This window comes from Strongylocentrotus purpuratus, unplaced genomic scaffold (genome assembly GCF_000002235.5).
Source record: "Strongylocentrotus purpuratus isolate Spur 01 unplaced genomic scaffold, Spur_5.0 spur5_scaffold_2, whole genome shotgun sequence".
NCBI lineage: Eukaryota > Metazoa > Echinodermata > Echinoidea > Camarodonta > Strongylocentrotidae > Strongylocentrotus > Strongylocentrotus purpuratus.
Genome location: NW_022145605.1, coordinates 12,464,974 through 12,486,204, shown reverse-complemented (window position 1 = coordinate 12,486,204; position 21,231 = coordinate 12,464,974). Strand labels below are relative to the sequence as shown.

The window sequence follows — 21,231 nt, the reverse complement described above, 5'->3', positions numbered from 1 at the left end:
GATAGAGAGAGAGAGAGAGAGAGAGAGAGAGAGAGAGAGAATGGGAGAGAGAGAGAGGAGGGGAGAGAAGAGAGAGACCAGAGGAGGAAGGCAGACAGACAGACAGAGAGAGAGAGAGAGAGCAAGATAAAGAAGTGGGAAAATGTAAAATGTTTGTTTTACTTGAAACTCTGCAATGTACATTTTGCCTAATGTATATGTACTTTTTCCTATCATTTCAGAATATATATATATATATATACATGTATATATCCATTCCCAATTCGACCGTAGGAGAGGTCTTGAAAATTAGAAATATATTACACTGTAAAGAACACATTAGAGCAACCAGCTTTACTCTAATAATAAATGAGTCTGAGATTGTAGACTACCATTGCTCACTGACCCCCATCACTCGATACACATTGCACCATGAGATTGCAATCTTGAACTTGATGCCTCTATATAAATAGAGGTGAAGAACAGAGGCTCTTTCAGTAACCTCTTCGTTCTGCTTTGTCGTGGATCACTGTGAATGCTGTGACTAGCTATTGCACAGGACCTCACTACAAAGGTATATACATTTGTATAACATACATATATTGGCGTGATACAAAATATGTATGACCATGCCAGCATATACTGTACTCTATATTTCAGAGCAACTTTTATATGGTGTAAATGAAGTTTTAAAAAATCAATGGAAATGTAAATGAATTTTATTCTACAAAAATGCAAACGTGTATATTCAAACCTTGATTATATGCAAAAATAAGATTTAAGAATGAAGAAATGAAATGAAAAGTGAAATGAATTTTGAAAAAATAAGAGACCTATTATATTTGTATATACATGAACATGTATAAGCTACTTCAGCATTTTTTGTATCTTGAAATGATTTGGTAAATGTTATAAAATCTTCTTTTATTTAATTGTTCCCATGCATTCATTATATGCTTCAACTAGCTTCAAGAGATCTTTATGTTATACACAATACACATTGACATCAAGTGTAGTCGATCTGTAGTAAATTAGACAATTGAATAGACATTTAAATAGACAATTAAATTGATTACTTTATTGATTAATACATTGAATAAAAAATTGAATAGATAATTGAATTATGAATTATTTCAGTAGGCCTTCTCTGGAATTAATTAAATATCTTAATACACGTAATTGGTCAACTGTATGACTTTATTTCAACATTATGTACAAATCAAGAGATACATTTTTCTCTTCAATTTAATACCAGCATCTTAACAGGTCTCCATCTCTTCTCGACAGCTTAGAGGTATAAAACATGGCTGACAGTGAATCTCATGAATGCAGTAGTGAAGGTCATGTAACCGCCGGACGTCGAGCCGTAGAGCAGGAATGGGCGGCTGCCTGGTATGATGGTGACTGTAAGGACGCTAACAGGGAGGTCAGCAAGTAAGCAGGATCAGAATTTGTATTACTTGATGATGATGATGATGATGACGATGATGTCATGATGATGATCAATGACGACAATAATGATGATGATAAGGGGTTCTTGTGTGCTAACTGAATGTCTGGCGCGTTAACAATTTTAATACTCCTGGTTGTCCATTGTACCAAATTTATATAGCATCTCATTGCATCTCAGGGTACCCCCCCCCCCCCCCGACATTTGATTTTCAATTTATTGGTATTGCAAAATAACAAATGAAGATTTCACAACATTGAAGTGAAATGTTGAAATAGGAGAAAAGCATGAAAACTTCAATAATATATATATAGAGTTTTTTTCCTGGTATATTAATTAATTAATTAATTTTTTTTTTATTTCTCTTTGTTTGATTTGCCCCCCCCCCCTCCCCCTATTTAACACATTGGTGCACGTAGGTCGATGTCACTGATTGTGGGAAGACAGGGTAATCTGTTACTATACAAGTTGATGATATATAGGATAAGGGTACACTTTATATACCTTTGAATCATATCTTTACGATGCCAGTATATCACATTATTGGAGATGTAAGATTCATTTTATAATTTTGTTTGCAAACTGAATTAAGCAGATTAAGTATCAAGCCGTAATGATCATAGTCTCATACTATAATCATTTCTGATATATGCTGCTAGCTTTAGATCCTTATAAACTTTCATACAATGTACGTTGCTTTTAAAGAAACACTAATATAATTCTGATTTCCTTCTGCCTCTATATTCTCTTTATTTTAAAATGATTTAAGATGGCTGAAAGAACACAGCGACAAGTTGACTGGAGGGAAGGCCAACTGTCGAATCCTAGTGCCTATGTGTGGTGCTACTAGGGACCTTCAATGGTAGGTCATTTCATACAGTGGCACCTGTGCATTATTCCTTATGATGTGAATCACTATTCAACTTAACAAAAAATGTGGTTCTAGTTATAGAAAGTAGCTGTTTCTATACAGGTGAACTTTGTGAGCTAGAAGCTGATTAGGTTAGAAAATTTCACCTTTTAAACCAATCGATGTGGAAAACTGACTTAATGTTGTTGTCATCATGTAGGTTGATTGATGAAGGGCACGATGTGATTGGTGTAGAGGTGGTTGACAATGCCTTAATCTCTTCGTTGATATTCTTCTTTCAGGTCTTTTTTGAGGTAATTGTTCTTTCTTTCTTTCTTGCCGTCATGTAGGTTGATTGATGAAGGTCATGAAGTGATCGGTCTAGAGCTGGTTGATAAAGCACTACATCTCTTTCTTGATCGACACCGGATTAAATACACCACATCCCAAGTACCTAGCGTCAATGACGGGAAGTGCTACAAGGTAACTATTTAGTTATAAATACTGGCAGGTTTGATCTTCGGGAATCGGGAAGAAAATTACCATTTCAGAAAGGTTATATTGAAATATTCATTTGTCTTGCTCATGCAATACAAGAATCTGTGATTTAAAAATATAATGTTCTTACCTGCTTGAGTATGATGCAATATGTTAAAGTTCGTTAATCACTATATACCCCCCCCCCCCCCCCCCCAACTCCCCCTTCCAGCATAACGTATGTATTAATTCCAGAGGTCCATGATTTTTTTTTTTTTTTAAAGAAAGATACCTTTTGGAAATGTCATTATGATTTAATCTAATATGTGGATAATGTTTAATTTTTTTTGTTGAGAAATGGGTGTAGTGGTGTGATCAGCTGTAGTTCATCAACTCGATTTTCCAATTGATCTGCAGTAAACCAGATGTTTAAAAAAAACGATCATATGATCTCTAACTTTCCTTTGACTGCTTCTCTTTTACAGAGTAAAGACAAGAAGCTCGCTTTGTACAGATGTAACATCTTTGAGATGGATATGTGAGTATTGATAATTCAAAGAAATGTCCCATAATTTCTCCATTTCTGCAGGATGTTTTGATGTATGGCTCTAAAATAAAGAAGTAGATACATATGTCTATGTATGCTTTTGAATGAGGGAAAAGAAAACCATATAGATATGAGATTTGTGGCATAAAATCTGATAGGTTTCTCAGTTGTCCAACATATCAATCTTGCGTGAGCGTTATAGTCTTTGAGATCAATATTCGTTCTTGATAATATTTCATACCTATTTGTGATATACCTGCTTTACGGGGAGAATGATTATATTAATGTTGATACCTGTTTGATGTAGCACTTACATTTAAGTACTGTATACTGTTAAATGTATTCCTCCAGACATTAGCCTTTTGCATGTACCCACAATGCGCACAGTATTTCCAATTTCTTGGGGAGTACAAGTTTACCAGTTGGGCAAATCGGTCATGATGGCTTTCGGCATCCTACAGTGTACTTGTACTAGGACTCCATTTATCTCCTTTATCTTGATGTAAAGTAGCCTATAATCTAGGCGGAGTGCCGAGCTTTTTTCTTTGCTGCTAGACTAACCTTAAGCAGAACGTCTGATACGGCGAGACTACGAACCGTGAGCCGCGAAGCGGCTCACCGCCTTTAATCACTGGTCTAGCTAATCAATATTCATATATATTCAAAATGGCGGATCTATGAATCATTCAACAGCCCTACCAAATAAGGTACACCTATGTCACAGCACAAGGGGATTGCTTGGTATATTGCACTCTTTCCAAAACCAGTGGGTAATGCAACAAAAATATCCCTGCCGGCTTCAATAACGCTACGAATAGCGGATTCCTGCAGTTCTCTGAATTTTCCATTAGGAATGCCTAGTTTGTTGGCCGCATATGATAAACTTTCTCGCAGAAGATCGTCGTCGCATGAACTACCCGCCATCTTGGATGAAGAAAATGACGTATAATGTCACGTGATTTATAATATGCATATGCATAGACTCTTCTCCATACGTGTTTCTGATTGGTTGAGTTCATTTCGTATTCATGAGGTTTTTTCGTACGAAAAACTGCCACGGATTCATGGTCGATAATAAAAAAACAACGACTAAAGCTAGACCAGTGATTATAGGCGGTGAGCCGCTTCGCGACTCACGGTTCGTAGTCTCGCCGTATCAGACGTTCTGCTTAGGGTTAGTCTAGCAGCAAAGAAAAAAGCTCGGCACTCCGCCTAGATTATAGGCTAGATGTAAAGTGGTGAATCACATTTCACATTTTTGTTTTGTTTTTCCTCATTTTGTATACAGGAGTCTTATAGGGAAGGTTGATTGTGTATGGGACTGTGGTGCCATGACAGACATACCTCCTGCAGAGAGAAAAGAGTAAGTTTCATGAAGTCACAACAAAATGATTTATTCCTTTCATTTTTAGTATTCAATATTCCATGACAATTTTTCTTTCATTATAGACGGACTCAAATCAATTTAGAACACACGGTAGTGACTAAAGTATGGTAACCTTTTGTGATATAAATTTATAGAAATATGTTTGATTTTGTTAAAAAGTCCATGTTAATCACATTTGACAAACCTGTTCTGGGGAGATTAACAACATATTTTGACAAATTTTTATATGACAACCTATTAGAGTATCAATTTACAGATATTTTTTGAGAAGAAGTCGGTTAAAACCATAATCAGTCACTCTATACGAGACTGAAATGGGCAACTCAAGAGAAAATTTCATGAAGATATGGAATTCTATGAATGTTACGAGTACACTGGTGTTGATGTTTCAGATATGCAGAGATCCTTCTATCAGTACTCAAGCCTGGAGGAAGAATACTCGCTGAAACCTTCACATTTGGAGAGATAGAAGGTAGGAACACTTACATACAGCATGTAACATACAAATTGAATCCCAAGAAAGGCTTACGCAGAAGGTGCTTTATAAAGAGAATTTATTTATGTCTCTCCCTAAGGAGAGATTGACTGTCCGTCGTCAGGAGACGCGACGACGGAGAGTCAACCTGTTCGAAACGTCGAGCCACTATAATTCTCCGTAGAACTATAAGCTAAAAAAATAACCAACAATCTTTTTCAAGACTACCGGTACACCAAGAGTCCTTTTCAGGACTACACACCCTCAAGAAAGATTACCGAGAGTCCTGAAAACCTCAATCCTCCCTCTCTCTCACATGGTGCATATGCAAGCCTACTGTATAAAGAGGTTTCTGTATGTCTGTATGGATATCATAATCATTTGTAGACCTAAATATAGTTTACTCTAGGTCTATACTTTTTACCAATGAAGAATCTTAAGGACCTAAATGTACAGATTTTTTAAATACATGACTCACCAGTGTCGTCTTCTTCCTTCTATTATTACTCGAATAGCACAAATGTTCAAATAAAGAAGTATTTGAGGTCTTGAAATCAGTGAACGTCACTTATGAATAAAAAATTCCTTACAACAATCTCCTCAAGGGAACAAGAGGTCTGTGGGATAGGGGTAAATTTGTCTCTTACCCCACTTTTCTGTTCTCTGCAAGATGCAGAAAAATAGTAAAAATGTTCATAGGTCAATATCACAGAGCTGTAAAAGTTTCCCTCGTTAACACATGTGAACAGAAGCTGACGATGATCATAAACATGGTCATAATGAGACGGGAAGTTTTATCTGCAAGTATGGCGTCGATCACAGCAACGATCCCCCACAAGATAAATGCAACGAACACCATGATCACCCTGACCACAAACATGATCATGGCCATGACTGCAGTCACGACCACGGCCACGACCACAAGCATAGTGATCAACATCATGGTCATGAGCATCTTGGTGAGGGCCACGATGAAGACCCTCCGTGTCGTCCGGTGGAGGAAGAAGACTTCCAGAAGATGTATGGTATGTATTACAGCTGAACTTTAATTCTGTGAAGACAGAACTTTTTGAAGTTCTAAAGTGATCAGCTTTCCTTCTCCACTTTCAAGACTGGTCTATTTCTTTAAACAGTTTGCACAAAAAATAAAGCATATACGTATATATATAGACAGGAACTATGTCAAAAAAATTTCAAATTGCATTTTTAACTATTCAACTTGTTACCAATTTAAACATTTTAATTCTTACTTTTGTTTTACCAAAATGTACTAGCTCAATTTTTAGAAGCCTCATGTATGCATCTCCCTAATTCATTTCTGTTGTTAATTGTTACAGGAGAGCGTTGCAGTATTGAGAAGCTATGTGAGGAAGACAGCAAGGAAGCTGAGGAATGGGGGCCAAGCTGGTGGGCTAAGAACAGACTACATATTCTCCTCCTCAAGTAATCATTTTTATCACACACCTTGGAGTATGGTCAGCCTGTCAACATTGCAACCGATCTTGCATAATATTCAAAGTTTTAGCTCATGCACGTTCATCAATTTTATTCGAAATAATGTGCATCACATAAAACCATACCTCAAAAAAACTTACCTCGCAAAGCTTACATAATAATATCCAGACTTTAAACTCATATATACATTGATTATTTGTGACAAACTGTATTGAAAGACCACAAATTTTCACTAACTTTTTGAGTGATAGGGTCAAGCTTCACAAATATTTCAAGCTGCAATGTGAAATGAATTTATCAAAACATTGATATTCTGCAATGTGCAAAAGTTTTGTTGTTGTTGTTGCAAAATGACCACCATTAACAAAAGAGTCATGTCACTAAGTTTTCTGGGATTAGAGTACCATATAGTCTTTCAAAATTTGCCTACAAGCCGAATATCTTTTTTTTTCTTCTCTTGTACATGTAGGTATATGTAGATATAGTATATTGTATGTACCGGTATGAAGAATGCTTATTAAGGCATCTCGTGTTGTAAGATGTTAAAGGGAGTCACTCGTCAGTTTCCATGTGCAGAAGGCCATAATTTGCTGACACCAGACTTGGTGGATTAAAATCATTAAAGTGTGTACACGTACTAGGTCTGCACACAGCGAACCCGTAGGCCAATCAAGAAATACCCCTTGTCTCTCTGAGAGTCTTCGGGTGAGGGAAAAGTGAGATAATGACTTGACCATGTGGGGGAATGGGTGGAAAACGCAGTACATTACATAAGGCCTGCTGGTCATAAAACTGAAGGCTAATTCTGGTGATTGACAGCACCTCTTATTGGGTAAACACCCGAACGGTGTTGAATTCCCCATGACAGCTAACTACTATGTGTCTTTAAGAGTGACAGAGTAACATCTGACAACCAGTGATGCCTGAATAAGATTGACTTTTAAAACTGTTTGTGTTTATTGCTATGATTTTTGTTATCATGTAAGCACAACTGTATGTGAATAGCCATTCACCACTTTTTAAAATTTGTGACAGACATTATATTACCCAGGCAGTGAATATGAATATATGAATAAAAGTCTGGTGCAAAGGTACAATGAAATAATATAAATCATAGAAATGATATTTTTATTTGTCAATCAGCAATTATTGATTTATCATTATGACACAGGGATATTACTTCAGTATGTCTATGCTATCTGTTCTCACTGTTAGTTTTGTATAATTGTCTTTTTATCTGTAAATACTACTGTATGAGCTAAATGCTTAATCAGATTCTAATGAAATCTTATTAAATGGGATCAGTTATTCAGTTATTGGATGCAGGTACATGTACAAGAACTGTGGAGTGCTTCATTTAATTTCATTTCAACTTTATATAGGCATCCAAAGAATTTCAGGTTTGCTATGTATATAATGCCAATACACTCTGAACAGCACTTAATCTTTACATGATTGTGCAAAACTGTTTTAATCATGATTGTATTGTCCATGTACTTTTATTTTAAATCGACTGTCGTAATAATAGCAATTTTGTATGAGATATATGCTGGAAATCTAAGTGATTACACCTTTTTATGAAATCAATAAATTGTATCAAGAAAATTATGTGGCTGTGTTGTTCATTATTTCATTTGAGATAATAGTAAATCATTGCTCTAAGATATTCAAGGTCTTGCAACATGTTTAGTTTCTTTGGTTGGGCATCAATTCAAGGCCCATACCAAAACTTTGTGTTACCTTTAAATGACCATTATTGCAAGATAAGTTTACAAGTCAACCCACATAATTTTACTCTAGAGAGTTCTCAACATATGAAATTAGATAAAAGAGAGAGTGAGAAAGAGAGAGAAAGAGGGAGAGAGAGAAGGGGGGAACAAACAAGATAAATCATACCTTGCTTGCTGCCTTTGGTCTTATCAAAGCAGTGGGTGAATGCAATCTAATTATTTTCTGACATTTCAGAATATATCCATTCAAGAGGTCTTGAAAAGTAGAAATATACACTGTGAATGAGTCTGAGGTTGTAGACTACCATTGCTCACACTGACGTGACTCCCATTCACTCAATACAAGTACGGTAGCTCTGATTTGCACATTGCACCATGAGATTGCAATCTTGAACTTGATGCCTATATAAATAGAGGTGAAGAACGGAGGCTCTTTCAGTAATCTCTTCGCTTTGCTTTGTCGTGGATCACTGTGAATGCTGTGACTATAGCTATTGCACAGGACCTCTCTACAAAGGTATATACATTTGTATAACATACATATATTGGTGTGATATATAATATGTATGACCATGGCATGCTAGCATGAACTGTACTCTATATTTTCAGAGTAACATTTTTATGGTGTAAATGAAGAAAAAAAATCAAACTTTAAAATGCAAATGTGTATATTCAAACCTTGATTATGCAAAAAAAAAAGATTTATATGATCCACACATATAATCATGCCTTTTTAAGAATGAAGAAATGTAATGAAAGTGAAATGAATTTTGAAAATAATAAGAAACCTAGCTATTATATCAGTATATAAATGTACATGTATGAGCTGTTATATACCACTTCAGCTTTTTGTTGTATATTTGTAATGATACGTTATAAAATCTTGTTTTAACTGTTCCCATTCATTATATGCTTCAAGAGATTTTTATATTGTACACATAGACATTGTAGATCTGTTGTAAATCAGACAATTTGATATACATTCAAATAAACAATTTACAAGACAATTAATTACTTTATCAATTAATAAATTGATTAGAAAATGTAATAGGCAATAAAATGAAGTTGTTTCGAGAGGCCTACCCTGACTGGAATTAATTAAAATCTTAATTCATGTACGTATTTCGCCAACTGTATGATATATGTTATTGCAGCAATGTGCAAAAAACATAACAGATTTTTTCTCTTCAATTTTCCAGCATCTTTACAAGTCTCCATCTCTCGGCACAAAGAGGTACAAAACATGGCTGCTGAGACTGAGAGTGAATCATATGAATGCAGTAGTGAAGGCCATGTCACCGCCGGACGTCAAGCCGTAGAGAAGGAATGGGAGGCTGCCTGGTATGAAGGTGACTGTAAGGACGCTAACAGGGAGGTCAGCAAGTAAGCAAGATCAGAATTTACATGTACTGAAATAATAATAATAATAATGATGATAATGATGATGACGATGTTATGATGATAATGATGTTGATGATGATGATCATGAGTTCTTGTATAGTGCTTATTTATGGCCCACTGACAATTTTACTACTCGAACCTGATGGTTCATTATTGTACCAATTAGCATCTTGCATCTCATTGCTAGGGTACCCCCCCCCCCCCCCCCCAGACATTTGATTTACATTTGTTGGTATTGCAAAATAATAAATGAAGATTTCACAACATTGAAGTATATGTTGAAATATAGGGGAAGAGCAGAAAATATCAATAATATAGAGGTCTACCCTAATATATTTAGTTTAGTTTTGATTTTGTTTCTTTCTCTTTGTTTGATTTGCCCCCCCCCCCCCTCCCCCTATTTAACACATGGGTACATGTATGTTGATGTCACTGAGTGTTGGAAGACAATTAAGGTTTTCTGTTACTATACAAGTTGTTGAAAGCATAAGGGTATACTGTATACCCATTAAATCATATATCTGTATATTGCCAACTATATATCACATTATTGGAGTTTTGATTCATTTTATAATTTTGTTTGTAAACTGAATTAAGCAGAAAAAGTTGTGCACGCATCACACCGTAGTGATCATAGTCTCATTCTGAAATCATATCTGAAATATGCTGCTAGCTTTGAACCATATACATTCATACATCGTACATTGTTTCTAAATATACACTGATATTATGATTTCCTTTTGGCTCAATTCTTCATTTTTAAATGATTTCAGGTGGCTGAAAGAACACAGCGACAAGTTGACTGGAGGGAAGACTAACTGTCGGATCTTGGTGCCTTTGTGTGGTGCTACTAGGGACATGCAATGGTAGGTCATTTCATACAGAGGCACCTGTTCATTAAGACCACTCAATGGACATAAGAAAGGTTGACAGGTGGTCTTTATATACAGGTTGATCCTTATGTGAATCGCTATTCAAGGGAGACAAAATAATGTGGTCCGAGTGGTAGTAGTAGCTGTCTGTCGCAAAGCGACGATGACCGCCTTCACTTTAAATAACATAACCATGAAGGCTAACTGCTTGCAAAGGTGTGGCTATAAGTACTGGTAGCTTCGCAATCTGTATAAATATATATATATATAGAAGAGTATAGTCTTTCTATACAGGTGGTGGGTAATGAAGGTTTGACTGTATGCAGAACCAAGAAAGAGCAAACATTGACCCAGGTGTACTGGTAGACCAAGGGCGACCCCCCCCCCCCCCTCCCTCCCCTCGATCATCATTAGAATGACATACCCCTGATTTAAACATATTGTTATGCCTAGAACTAGAGCTGGTTGATAAAGCCTTTACATATCTTTCATGATATTCTTTCCTTTTTTGAGGTAATCGTTCATAATTCTTTCTTTCTTGTCGTCATGTAGGTTGATGGATGAAGGCCATGAAGTGATTGGTCTAGAGCTGGTTGATAAAGCTTTACATCTCTTTCTTGATAGACACCGGATTAATTACACCACATCTCAAGTTCCTAGCGTCAATGATGGGAAGTGCTACAAGGTAACTAAGTGTATACTTTACATCAGAATTAGGTATAGGTATACACTATAGTGTCAGATTTGATCTTTGGGAAGAAAATTACGACTTTGGAAGGGTTAGGTTATTCAAATATTCATTTGTCTTACTCAATACAAGAGCCGTAATTAAAAATGATCTGATATGACATTCTTACCTTCATGATGCAATATGTTAAAGCCAAAATTTGTTAATCACTAATTCCAGAGGTCTGATGGAAACTTCATTGCGCCTTAATATAATATGTGGATTATGTTTGAGCATTTTTTTGAGAATATGGAACAATGATGTGCTGTAGATCACCTACTCTTCCAATTGATCTTCTGTAAGCCAGATAAAAAAAAACAACAACAAATGATCTCTAATTTTCATTTTACTGCTTCTCTTTTACAGAGTAAAGACAAGAAGCTTGCTTTGTACAGATGTAACATCTTTGAGATGGATATGTGAGTATCAATAACTCATATGATGCATGTGCACCTTCTTCATTTCTGTTGGTTTTTGTCATTTACAGTTCTTAAAAGTAGAATTAAAAAAAAAAGTACATGTATGTGCCTATGTATTGTTTTAAATGGGAAAAGAAACAATGTGAAAAGAAAAGAAACAACCACCTGTACACTTGTAAGATTACTGTTATTCATATATGATACTTCCTTCAGGATTTCCTTATCAAATGTTTAAATTTTCATTGACAGGTTTAGTCATTAAGGTTGTTAAATACATGAGTATAGTATATTTTATACCTTTATGAAGCCTGCCATGAATATTTATGATACATAGAGGATATCAAAATGTTGATATATGTATACCGGTATAGCAACTAAACATGAACGCTCTGTACATTTACATACTGTACTTATCCAGTCATCAGCATTCCGTATATTCACAGTGTGCGCACCTTCTCCACTCCTTGGGGAGCATTCTTACCATAAGTTCTCTTTTAAGGCATGCATTTATGACAAATTGATCTTATTGGCTTTCAGCATCAAACTTCTACATTAAGGTATCATTGTCATGAAACCGTCATAAGCACAATTAAGTTCGCCAACATCATTGAAATGCGTACTTTTTGTACATATGACGCTTCATGAATCACTGCCCTGGACTCCATTTCTCTCTTCTATATTTAGTGACTTGCGAGTATTTTAAATGCACAATCTGTTTATTTTATATGTACAGGAGTCTGATAGGGAAGGTTGACTGTGTGTGGGACTGTGGTGCCATGACAGACATACCTCCAGCAGAGAGGAAAGAGTAAGTTTCATTAAGTCACAACAAATAATTAATTCCTGTCATTTTTAGAATTTAGATGTTTCAAAAAATTAATTCTTTCCTTAGGCAGAATCATATCAATTTAAAACAGTCGGCAGTGTAAGGAAAACATTTTGTGGTATAAATTAAAAGGAACATTATGAACGACTTTGTTAAAAAATCTTATTAAAACGTTAGACTAACCTCTTCCGGGCAGATTAAAACAAATCTTGACAAAGGCTTATATGCCAACCTAGTATTATCAATTTTACAGAAATTATTTGAGAAGAAGATTATTAAAATAATAATCAGTCACTCTATACAAGACTGAAATGGGCAAATTCAAGAGAAATTTCATAGAGATTAATATGGAATTTTATGAAAGTTGTGATTGATGTTTCAGCTATTCTGAGATCATTCTATCAGCGCTCAAGCCTGGAGGAAGAATACTCACTGAAACCCTCGCCTTTGGAGAGATAGAAGGTAGGAACACTTGATGATATGAAAATCAGTTTCAGGAATTCTCATGCAGAAGGTGCTTTATAAAGAATATCAGAGATTTATTTATGTCCCTCATGAAATAATCTATAGTTTTAGAAGCAACTGGTATTCATTTTTTCCCTTTTTCTTCTAAAGTTACACTGTAATTGGAATGTGTTACTTTGATCTTCTGATTAGACATTGTCACAAATAGCACAAAAGATCTAGCGCTGCATTGATTTGTTGTACTGTGTTTTATGCTTTTGTTTGACTCTACATAATAGGCAATAAAGTCTGTTTAAAGTTTACAACTTCAACTGGTTAGTGCTTTATTCTAGTAATCTTCATTCTGGTTGTCAAGTCAGTACATAACACAAGAGGGCGCACTGCCACTCTAAACCATATATAACATCCTTCCTTCTTTAAGAAGTTAATACCTGTATATTAGTTTGTCGGCCTGAAATGCATGTATGAATGCCCGTGTCAGTACACATAAATCTAATTATAAATCCTCTGGAAATATCTGTGTTTATAGAAATAGTATCATAATAAATCAACTTCAGCATGGATGCATAATTACACTTGAGTGGTTTTGTTGTTCTTTTGAGACAATACATATGAGCTTAAATTCTGTTTTCTCTCGATTAGTCCTTTGGAACACTGGCTTAGATTATGTATCATCTTCATCAAATTTCAAATAGATCCAAAATCAAATACTTTTGTTTTGATTTGTCTAAACAACATCAACCAATCAATATAAACAACATACTAACTTTCTTTCTTGTTAATTAACAGGTGACTTTCCTGTATAAACAATTAACTTTCTCTTAATGAAACAAATATATAGTTGTCTGTCTACATCTATATAAAGTAGTTACACATAATGTTTATTTAATGATAAACAACAAAATCTTTCATGTGAGCTGGTGGATGGCGAGCTCTGGTACTACGGCGAGCTGGTCTTGGTGGTTCTTGAGTCTCTTCAGCGAGCTGGGGTTCGCGAATATCATTATTTGCTTCGCGACGAGGAGACTTCGCTACGTGATCTGGTGAATTTGTGTCGCTACGCTTCGCTTCGGATGTTGATGGCTCTGGTTGTTCGCGAGTTACGCTAGTAGGCGTGGAGAATATACCTGACTGGTCACTGAATGTGCTACTACATGTGCGCAAGTGCTTCCTGTTTCGTCGAACTATATTGCCATTCTCTGACCTGACTAGATATGATCTGGAATCAACTTGTTTCTCTACTCTCGCTTTGTGCCATCGCTTACTCTGTGCGTTAGACTGCGGCTGAACACGAACAATATCTCCGCGTTTCAATGGTGGTAGCTCTTTCGTGCTCTTATCGTAGTACTGCTTTTGCTTCTTCTGCTTTTCCGCTTTCTTTGCGACAACTCTATTTTGTGTGCGTGGAATCAGAAGCTTGGACGCGGTTGGTACAAGAGTGCGAGTGCGACGACCATACAGGCGTTGACCTGGCGAGCTATCAAGTCCTGCTGTGGGTATGTTACGCCAATTTAGAAGAGCTAGCTGAAAATCTTCTTGAGCTTCAGTTGTCTTACGTAAGAGACCCTTCGCAATCTTGACGGCACTCTCCGCTTTCCCATTGCTCTTGGGATAATATGGGGAACTCGTGATGTGCTCAATCTCATACTCCTGCATGAAGGTCGCGAAATCTTGAGAGTTAAATGGGGGACCATTGTCCGACATAATGGTTTCTGGGATACCGTGACATGCGAAAATGCTCTTTAGTCGCCTGACGACTGCTCTGGTATCTTTCTTGTGTGGCAGAGGAAGAACTTCGAAGTAGTCTGAGAAATAGTCCACAACACAAACATAGTTCTTGTTGTTCAACTCGAATAAGTCTATACCGAGTTTCTGCCACGGACGTTTCGGCAAGTCATGATTGATCAGAGGTTCACTTCTTTGCTTCGGAGCAAAGGTTGCACAGACTTCACAGTGTGAGAGATAGTCTGTAAGATCGCTTGTCATCCCTGGCCAAAATACACATTCTCTGGCCCTTGCGAGTGTGGCCTGTATTCCTGTGTGTGCGCTATGAAGTCGCTGCAGGGAATAATTTTCCTCAAATTTTTTGATTAGCAATTTCAGCCGATGGATAAATATTTCAAATGAAATTCTGTACATTTCTATGGAAGAAAACTGCTACACAAACAATATTTTGTATAGCAGTCATGCAAAAATGCATAGCAAATTGCGATGCGATACCAGGAAAATTATTCCCTGCGCTGTTTCACACGAGGTCTCACTTTGACAGGAATTACACAACGCTGTCCGCGGAAGATTATACCCTCATCATACGTTAGTTCATCACGGATGTCAAAGTATGGAGAAGTCCCAGGTGGCAGACGAGACTTGTCTTCGGGCCACCCCTCAAGGATCAGTCCCTTTACCGCTTGTAGGCTTTCATCCTGTTGCGTTTCAATCCTGATGAGCGCTAACGTCTTCTGCGACACCGCTATGTCCTCAAGCATGTGAATGCTTTCAACTTCTTTCTCTGTCGGCGATTGCTCGGAGTTCGGTAAGTATGCTCGCGACAGGGTGTCTGCTAGGTACATCTCTCTACCCGGCTTGTAGAAGATCTCTACATTGTACTGTTGCATTCGCAATAGTAATCTTTGCAGTCTCTTTGGTGTAGAAGCCAACGGTTTACGCGTTATTGTCACTAGCGGTTTGTGGTCTGTCCAAAGGATCACCTTTCTACCGTACACGTACTGATGGTTTCTTTCAAGTCCGAAAACTTGCGCAAGAAGTTCCTTCTCGATCTGAGAATATCTAGTTTCGGCCTCAGTCAACGCTCTACTTGAGTATGTCACCGGTTGGTCATTCTGAGTCAACACGAATCCCAGGCCCTTTTGTGAGGCATCACCTTGACCCTCTACCGGCAACTGCTGATCAAAGTATCGGAGAACCGGTGCTTCTGTAACAAGTCCTTTGATCGCGATGAACGCTCTAGACTGTTCTTCTCCCCAGTTCCAGGGAGTGTCCTTGTGGGTCAACCTACGTAACGGTTCGCTGAGCCCCGACAATGATGGCAAGAACTTTGCTAAGTATTGAACCATTCCCACAAATCGCTGGATTCCAGGTATATCTACTGGCTGTGGCATGTCAACGAGAGCTGCGACTTTGCTAGGATCGGGCCGAACACCTTCCTTGGTCAGTCGGTGACCAATGAACTGCACCTCCTTACATTTGTACTCAAGCTTGCTAGAATTCAGCTTGATGTCTCGCTCGCGACATCGGCGAAGGAAACTAGTCATGTTACGATCATGGTCTATGCAGGCCTCTGCATGTGTCTCACCCTGTCCAGTTATGAGAATGTCATCTGCTATGACGAATACTCCTGGTAGGCCTTCAAGGCACTGATCTAGGCGCTTCTGGAAGAGCTCAGGCGAAGGTGATAGACCAAAGGGTAAGCGAAGAAACCTATATCTACCCCAAGGTGTCTGAAATGTTGTAAGCTTGGATGATTCTGCGTCCAACTTACACTGTAGAAAACCTTCCTTCAAGTCGGCCTTGCTGAAAACTTTCACATTCGCTAACTGTGGTAGGACATCATCAATCGTTGACAATGGGTAATGCTCACGCTTCAACGACCTATTAAGATGTTGCGGATCGATGCATACTCTCAATTTACCACTTGGTTTCCTAGCTACTACAAGACTAGATACCCAATCACTAGGATCTTCTACCTTCTCAATCACCTGCAGCTTTTCAAGCCTACACAACTCTTCTTTCAAATCTTCTTTAATTGAAAGAGGGACCCTTCTAGGGGGCATCACTACTGGCTTTGCCTCAGCCTCTAAGGTCAAATGAACTACTCCTGGCATGTTACCCAACCCTGTAAATACATCCTTGTATGGGATCAGAATATCATCATTAGCTACTGCATGAACAACTTCAATGTTTTCATACTGTACTTTGATCAACTTCATCTGCTGGCCTGTACTAGCTCCCAACAGTGGTCTTGTGACTTCGCCCTTCACAACAACAAATGGAACTAAGTACCTCTTGTTATTCTTTACATTCCTAAGATGCAACTTGCATTTCCCTGCAACTGGTACTGTTCCTTGACCATACACAATCAGAACCTGATTTGTACTAGTTAACTCTGTCCCAGATGGAACATCTTCTAGATGGATAACATTACATGTCGCTCCACAATCAACCTGCATACCAATCTCGTCTTCGTCATTGATTCTAAACTTTGCAATGATCTTTTTCTGATAATTTGGACTCTTACTATCAGCAGATACCTGAAATGCTTCATCTGTGCCTATCAGAGAAACATATACACACTCTTGTTCAGAATCTTCATCCTCTTCAATTGTCTCTACTCTGTGAGCCTTGTTCTTATTCTGTCTACATTTCACAGCGAAATGATTTTCTCTTTTGCACAGCTTACACTTTTGGCCATAAGCTGGGCATTTTGATTTGTCTTTTTCATGCTGCTTACCACAGAAACCACAATTAATCAATTTAGGAGTTAGCTTCTTGCCCTTACCCCCACTATGCTTCCAAACCTTTGGTTTATGGGACACTGCATAGGCAGATACTGGTTCCTGCATGGCTTTGCTCTGAGCTTTGGACGACTCCATAGCTCTGCAGATATCCAAACAACTAGACAGAGTAAGATTTGGCTCTTGCAAAAGACGTTTTCTTGTATTATCGTCTCTAATCCCTAGAACGATTCGATCTCTGATGAGGTCATCAGTTAGAGTACCAAACTCACAAGTACTTGCAAGAGACCTTAACCTCACATAATAATTCTCAACTGACTCAACAGTATTCTGAACACACTTATTGAACTGATATCTTTCAAAAGTAATGTTTGTTTGCCCGACACAATATTCAGACCAGAGTTTTCTTATGCATTTATAACTCTTTCTTTCCTCCTCATTTCTGAAAGGGAGGCCTTGTTGAATCTCCAATGCATCAGTTCCTAGTGCCGTTATGAAATGTGCCACACGAATTTTATTACTTTCGTGTTCTAACCCAGTTATGACCTCATAACTGTCCCACATCTGGGTGAAAATACCCCAGTTTTTCTTCATATCCCCTTTTACCGAAAGAGGTCTTGGGAGTGGCACATTTGTTCTACTTGTACTGCCCGGCCTATTTCTGGTCCTAACACTATCATTATCAGTATTGTTATCACTCAAGACCTGACCCTGGTTAGTCCCAGTTTCATTTACTCCTTCTGACTCTTCACTTCCCCTCTGGGGAGGATCTTGTACTGCCTCAGTGTTAGACATGGTTATCTCTACCGCCTATACAATTACACTTACAGTAACAAATCAGCAAATTCTAATACGGAGTAAACTATACTGCTAAACCCACTGAATGAACCAGACTGATTGGACTTATCGAGTATTAATTCTGATATTAATGCACTCTTTCCATAAATCCACACCATTTCATTCCAAACAATGCACACGTAAAACAACCAAAATAACTAAACATCGTAATTATTATTGATAGTTCACATTACATCGACTGACGAGTCAAGTCTATTGCGACAATGTTCATAAGTCATATTCACCGCTGCTCAACGACGTCGCGTTTATGGATGCTATGCTACGAACCATTCGCTAATCTGTCCACTGTACGACGACTTCGCGTGTACTCGGTTGCTGCAAACTTGCTCGGAACGTGAACAGTTCGACTCTGTAAATTATTCTTCCTGGCTGTACGCCGATTTCAGGAATGAGTCCATGGTCACTACACTTCTGACACCATGTTTTATGCTTTTGTTTGACTCTACATAATAGGCAATAAAGTCTGTTTAAAGTTTACAACTTCAACTGGTTAGTGCTTTATTCTAGTAATCTTCAATCTGGTTGTCAAGTCAGTACATAACACAAGAGGGCGCACTGCCACTCTAAACCATATATAACATACTGCAAGGGTGTTTGTCTATGTATATTTGATAATTTGTCCATTTAAATTGATTTGTTGTATTGCCAGGGTGGCTATCTGTATGTCTATGGATATATCATCATGTGTATGTTTAAATTTACTCTAGGTATATACTTTTTACCATTGAAGATTCTGAAGGATCTACGTTTACATATTCAGATTTTTTTTCTTCACTACATGATTAGGTGAGGACAATGATGATGAAGATGAGTTTCGTCCTGTGGAAGAAAAAGATTTCCAGAAGATGTATGGTACGTATACAGCTGTACTTTTATTCTGTGAAGACAGAACTTTTTTAAAAAGTTCTAAAGTGATCAGCTTTTCTTCTCAACCTTCAAGACTGGTATATTTCTTTAAATAGTTTGCACACACACAAAAAAAAGCATATATATGTATACGGACGGATACCATGTCAAACAATTTTCAAATTGCATTTCAAACTATTCAATTTGTTGCCAATTTAAGAATTTTGATGCTTACTCTTCTTCTACAAAAATGTAGCTGAACTCATCCCATTTTCAGTAACCTTATATATCTTTCTCCCTCTATTTCTGTTGTGTTTACAGGAGAGCGTTGCAGTATTGAGATGCTATGTGAGGAAGACAGCAAGGAAGCTGAGGAATGGGGGCCGAGCTGGTGGGCTAAGAACAGACTTCATCTCCTCCTTCTTAAGTAATAATTTTATGACTCACCATGGAGTGTGGTCATTCAGCCTGCCAACATTGCAACGCATGTTGCAATGTATCCAAAATTTCAACTCACTCAGGTTCATTAATTTTGTTTGAAATAATGTACATCAGATAAAATAATGATCTTAAAAAAAACTAACCTTGCAAGTATTGCATAATGATAATATTCAGACTTTGATAATAATATTAATTATAAATTACATTTATAAAGCGCTTAATACAATGTTTCTAAGCGCTAAACAAAAATACAAAGAAATATTAACTTACATGTTACAACAATTTTATACATGAAACATAATTCTAATAACAACTTTCTAATAACAATCATATTATAATAATAATAATAATAATTGATATTTACATTGTGCTTTTTAAATTAATTTATGTAAAAATTAACTCATGTATGAAATTAATTCATTTGTCTGTGAAACCATAAACTTTCACAAATTCTGAGAGTGGCGAAGCTTGACAAATATTTCAAGCTGCGCTATGAAATGTATATCACAATATTGATATTCTGCAATTTGCAACATCCAAAATACTGCAATCACGATGGCCACCGTTAACAAAGTATCATGTCACTATTCAAGTTTCTGGGATTAGAGTACCCTATAGTCTTTCAAAATTTGCCTACAAGCCCAATCCCTTTTCTTTTCTTCTCTTGTACATGTAGGTATATGTAGATATAGTATATTGTATGTATGTATGAAGAATGCTTATTCAGGCATCTTGTGTTGTAAGATGTAAAGATTGACATCTGACAACCAGCTTTGCTTGAATAAGATGGACTTTTAAAACCGATGTTTTCATTGCTATTTTTGTTTATCAAGTAAGCACAAATGTATGTGAATATAATAGCTATTCACCAATTCTTAATATGTGACAGACGTATATTACCCAGGCAGTGAATAGAAATATTTACAGTAAATAGAAGTCTGGTGTAATGGAGCAATGAAATAATATCACTCATAGAATTGATATTTCTATTTGTCAATCATAAATTATGGATTCATCATTAAAACACTGTGATATTAGTAAAGTATGTAGTAGACACTGTTAGTTTTGTATATTGTCTTTTTATCTGTAAATAGTACTGTATGAGCTACATGCAATATCAGATTCTGATAAAATCTTATTAATATGATCAGACTTTGGATGCATTTACAAGAACTCTGGAGTGCATCATTTTGTATTAAATTTAGGCATCCAAAGATTTCAGGTTTGCGATATAATGACAAAGCACTTTGGAGAGTACTTGATCTCAGTGTAACACGAATGTGCATATATAGTTGTTTTAATCATGATTGTATTGTCCATAGTTTTATTTTGAATAGACTGTCATTATCTTAGCACATTTGTCTGAAATATGCTGGAAATCTAAATGATTGAAACTTCTTTTTAACACCAATAAATTGTATCAAGAAAATTATGTGGCTGTGTTGTCCATTATTTCATTTGAGATACTAGTATATAATTGCGCTAAGATATTCAAGATCTTGTTTTCATCATCTACATTTTACTTTATACATACTTCCACTGAACATCACATTA

General features: G+C 36.8%; 1 protein-coding gene across 7 annotated transcripts; it reads left to right on the top strand.

Annotated features, from left to right (window-relative positions):
- The first annotated feature begins 86 nt into the window (after nt 1-86).
- Nucleotides 87-21,109, top strand: LOC105444398 (probable thiopurine S-methyltransferase). Of its 7 annotated transcripts, none has more exons than XM_030991676.1 (9): nt 87-553; nt 1,267-1,413; nt 2,199-2,291; nt 2,630-2,762; nt 3,242-3,294; nt 4,592-4,666; nt 5,083-5,162; nt 5,915-6,190; nt 6,503-8,228. In XM_030991676.1, the coding sequence occupies exons 2-9, from the start codon at nt 1,283-1,285 to the stop codon at nt 6,610-6,612; spliced, it is 951 nt and encodes a 316-aa protein (XP_030847536.1). In that variant the 5' UTR covers nt 87-553; nt 1,267-1,282; the 3' UTR covers nt 6,613-8,228. The 7 variants fall into 7 exon arrangements, with proteins under 7 accessions (XP_030847536.1, XP_030847537.1, XP_030847535.1 ...); XM_030991677.1 differs by having other exon boundaries at nt 1,246-1,413; XM_030991675.1 differs by having other exon boundaries at nt 1,235-1,413.
- The last annotated feature ends 122 nt before the right edge of the window (nt 21,110-21,231 follow it).

Excerpts from the sequence above, each read along its gene's own strand:
- LOC105444398 (XM_030991676.1), top strand. The coding sequence starts at position 1,283 with ATGGCTGACAGTGAATCTCATGAATGCAGTAGTGAAGGTCATGTAACC. Across the intron at positions 4,667-5,082 it reads CCTCCTGCAGAGAGAAAAGA|ATATGCAGAGATCCTTCTAT; the intron begins GTAAGTTTCATG and ends TTGATGTTTCAG. Across the intron at positions 6,191-6,502 it reads AGACTTCCAGAAGATGTATG|GAGAGCGTTGCAGTATTGAG; the intron begins GTATGTATTACA and ends TAATTGTTACAG.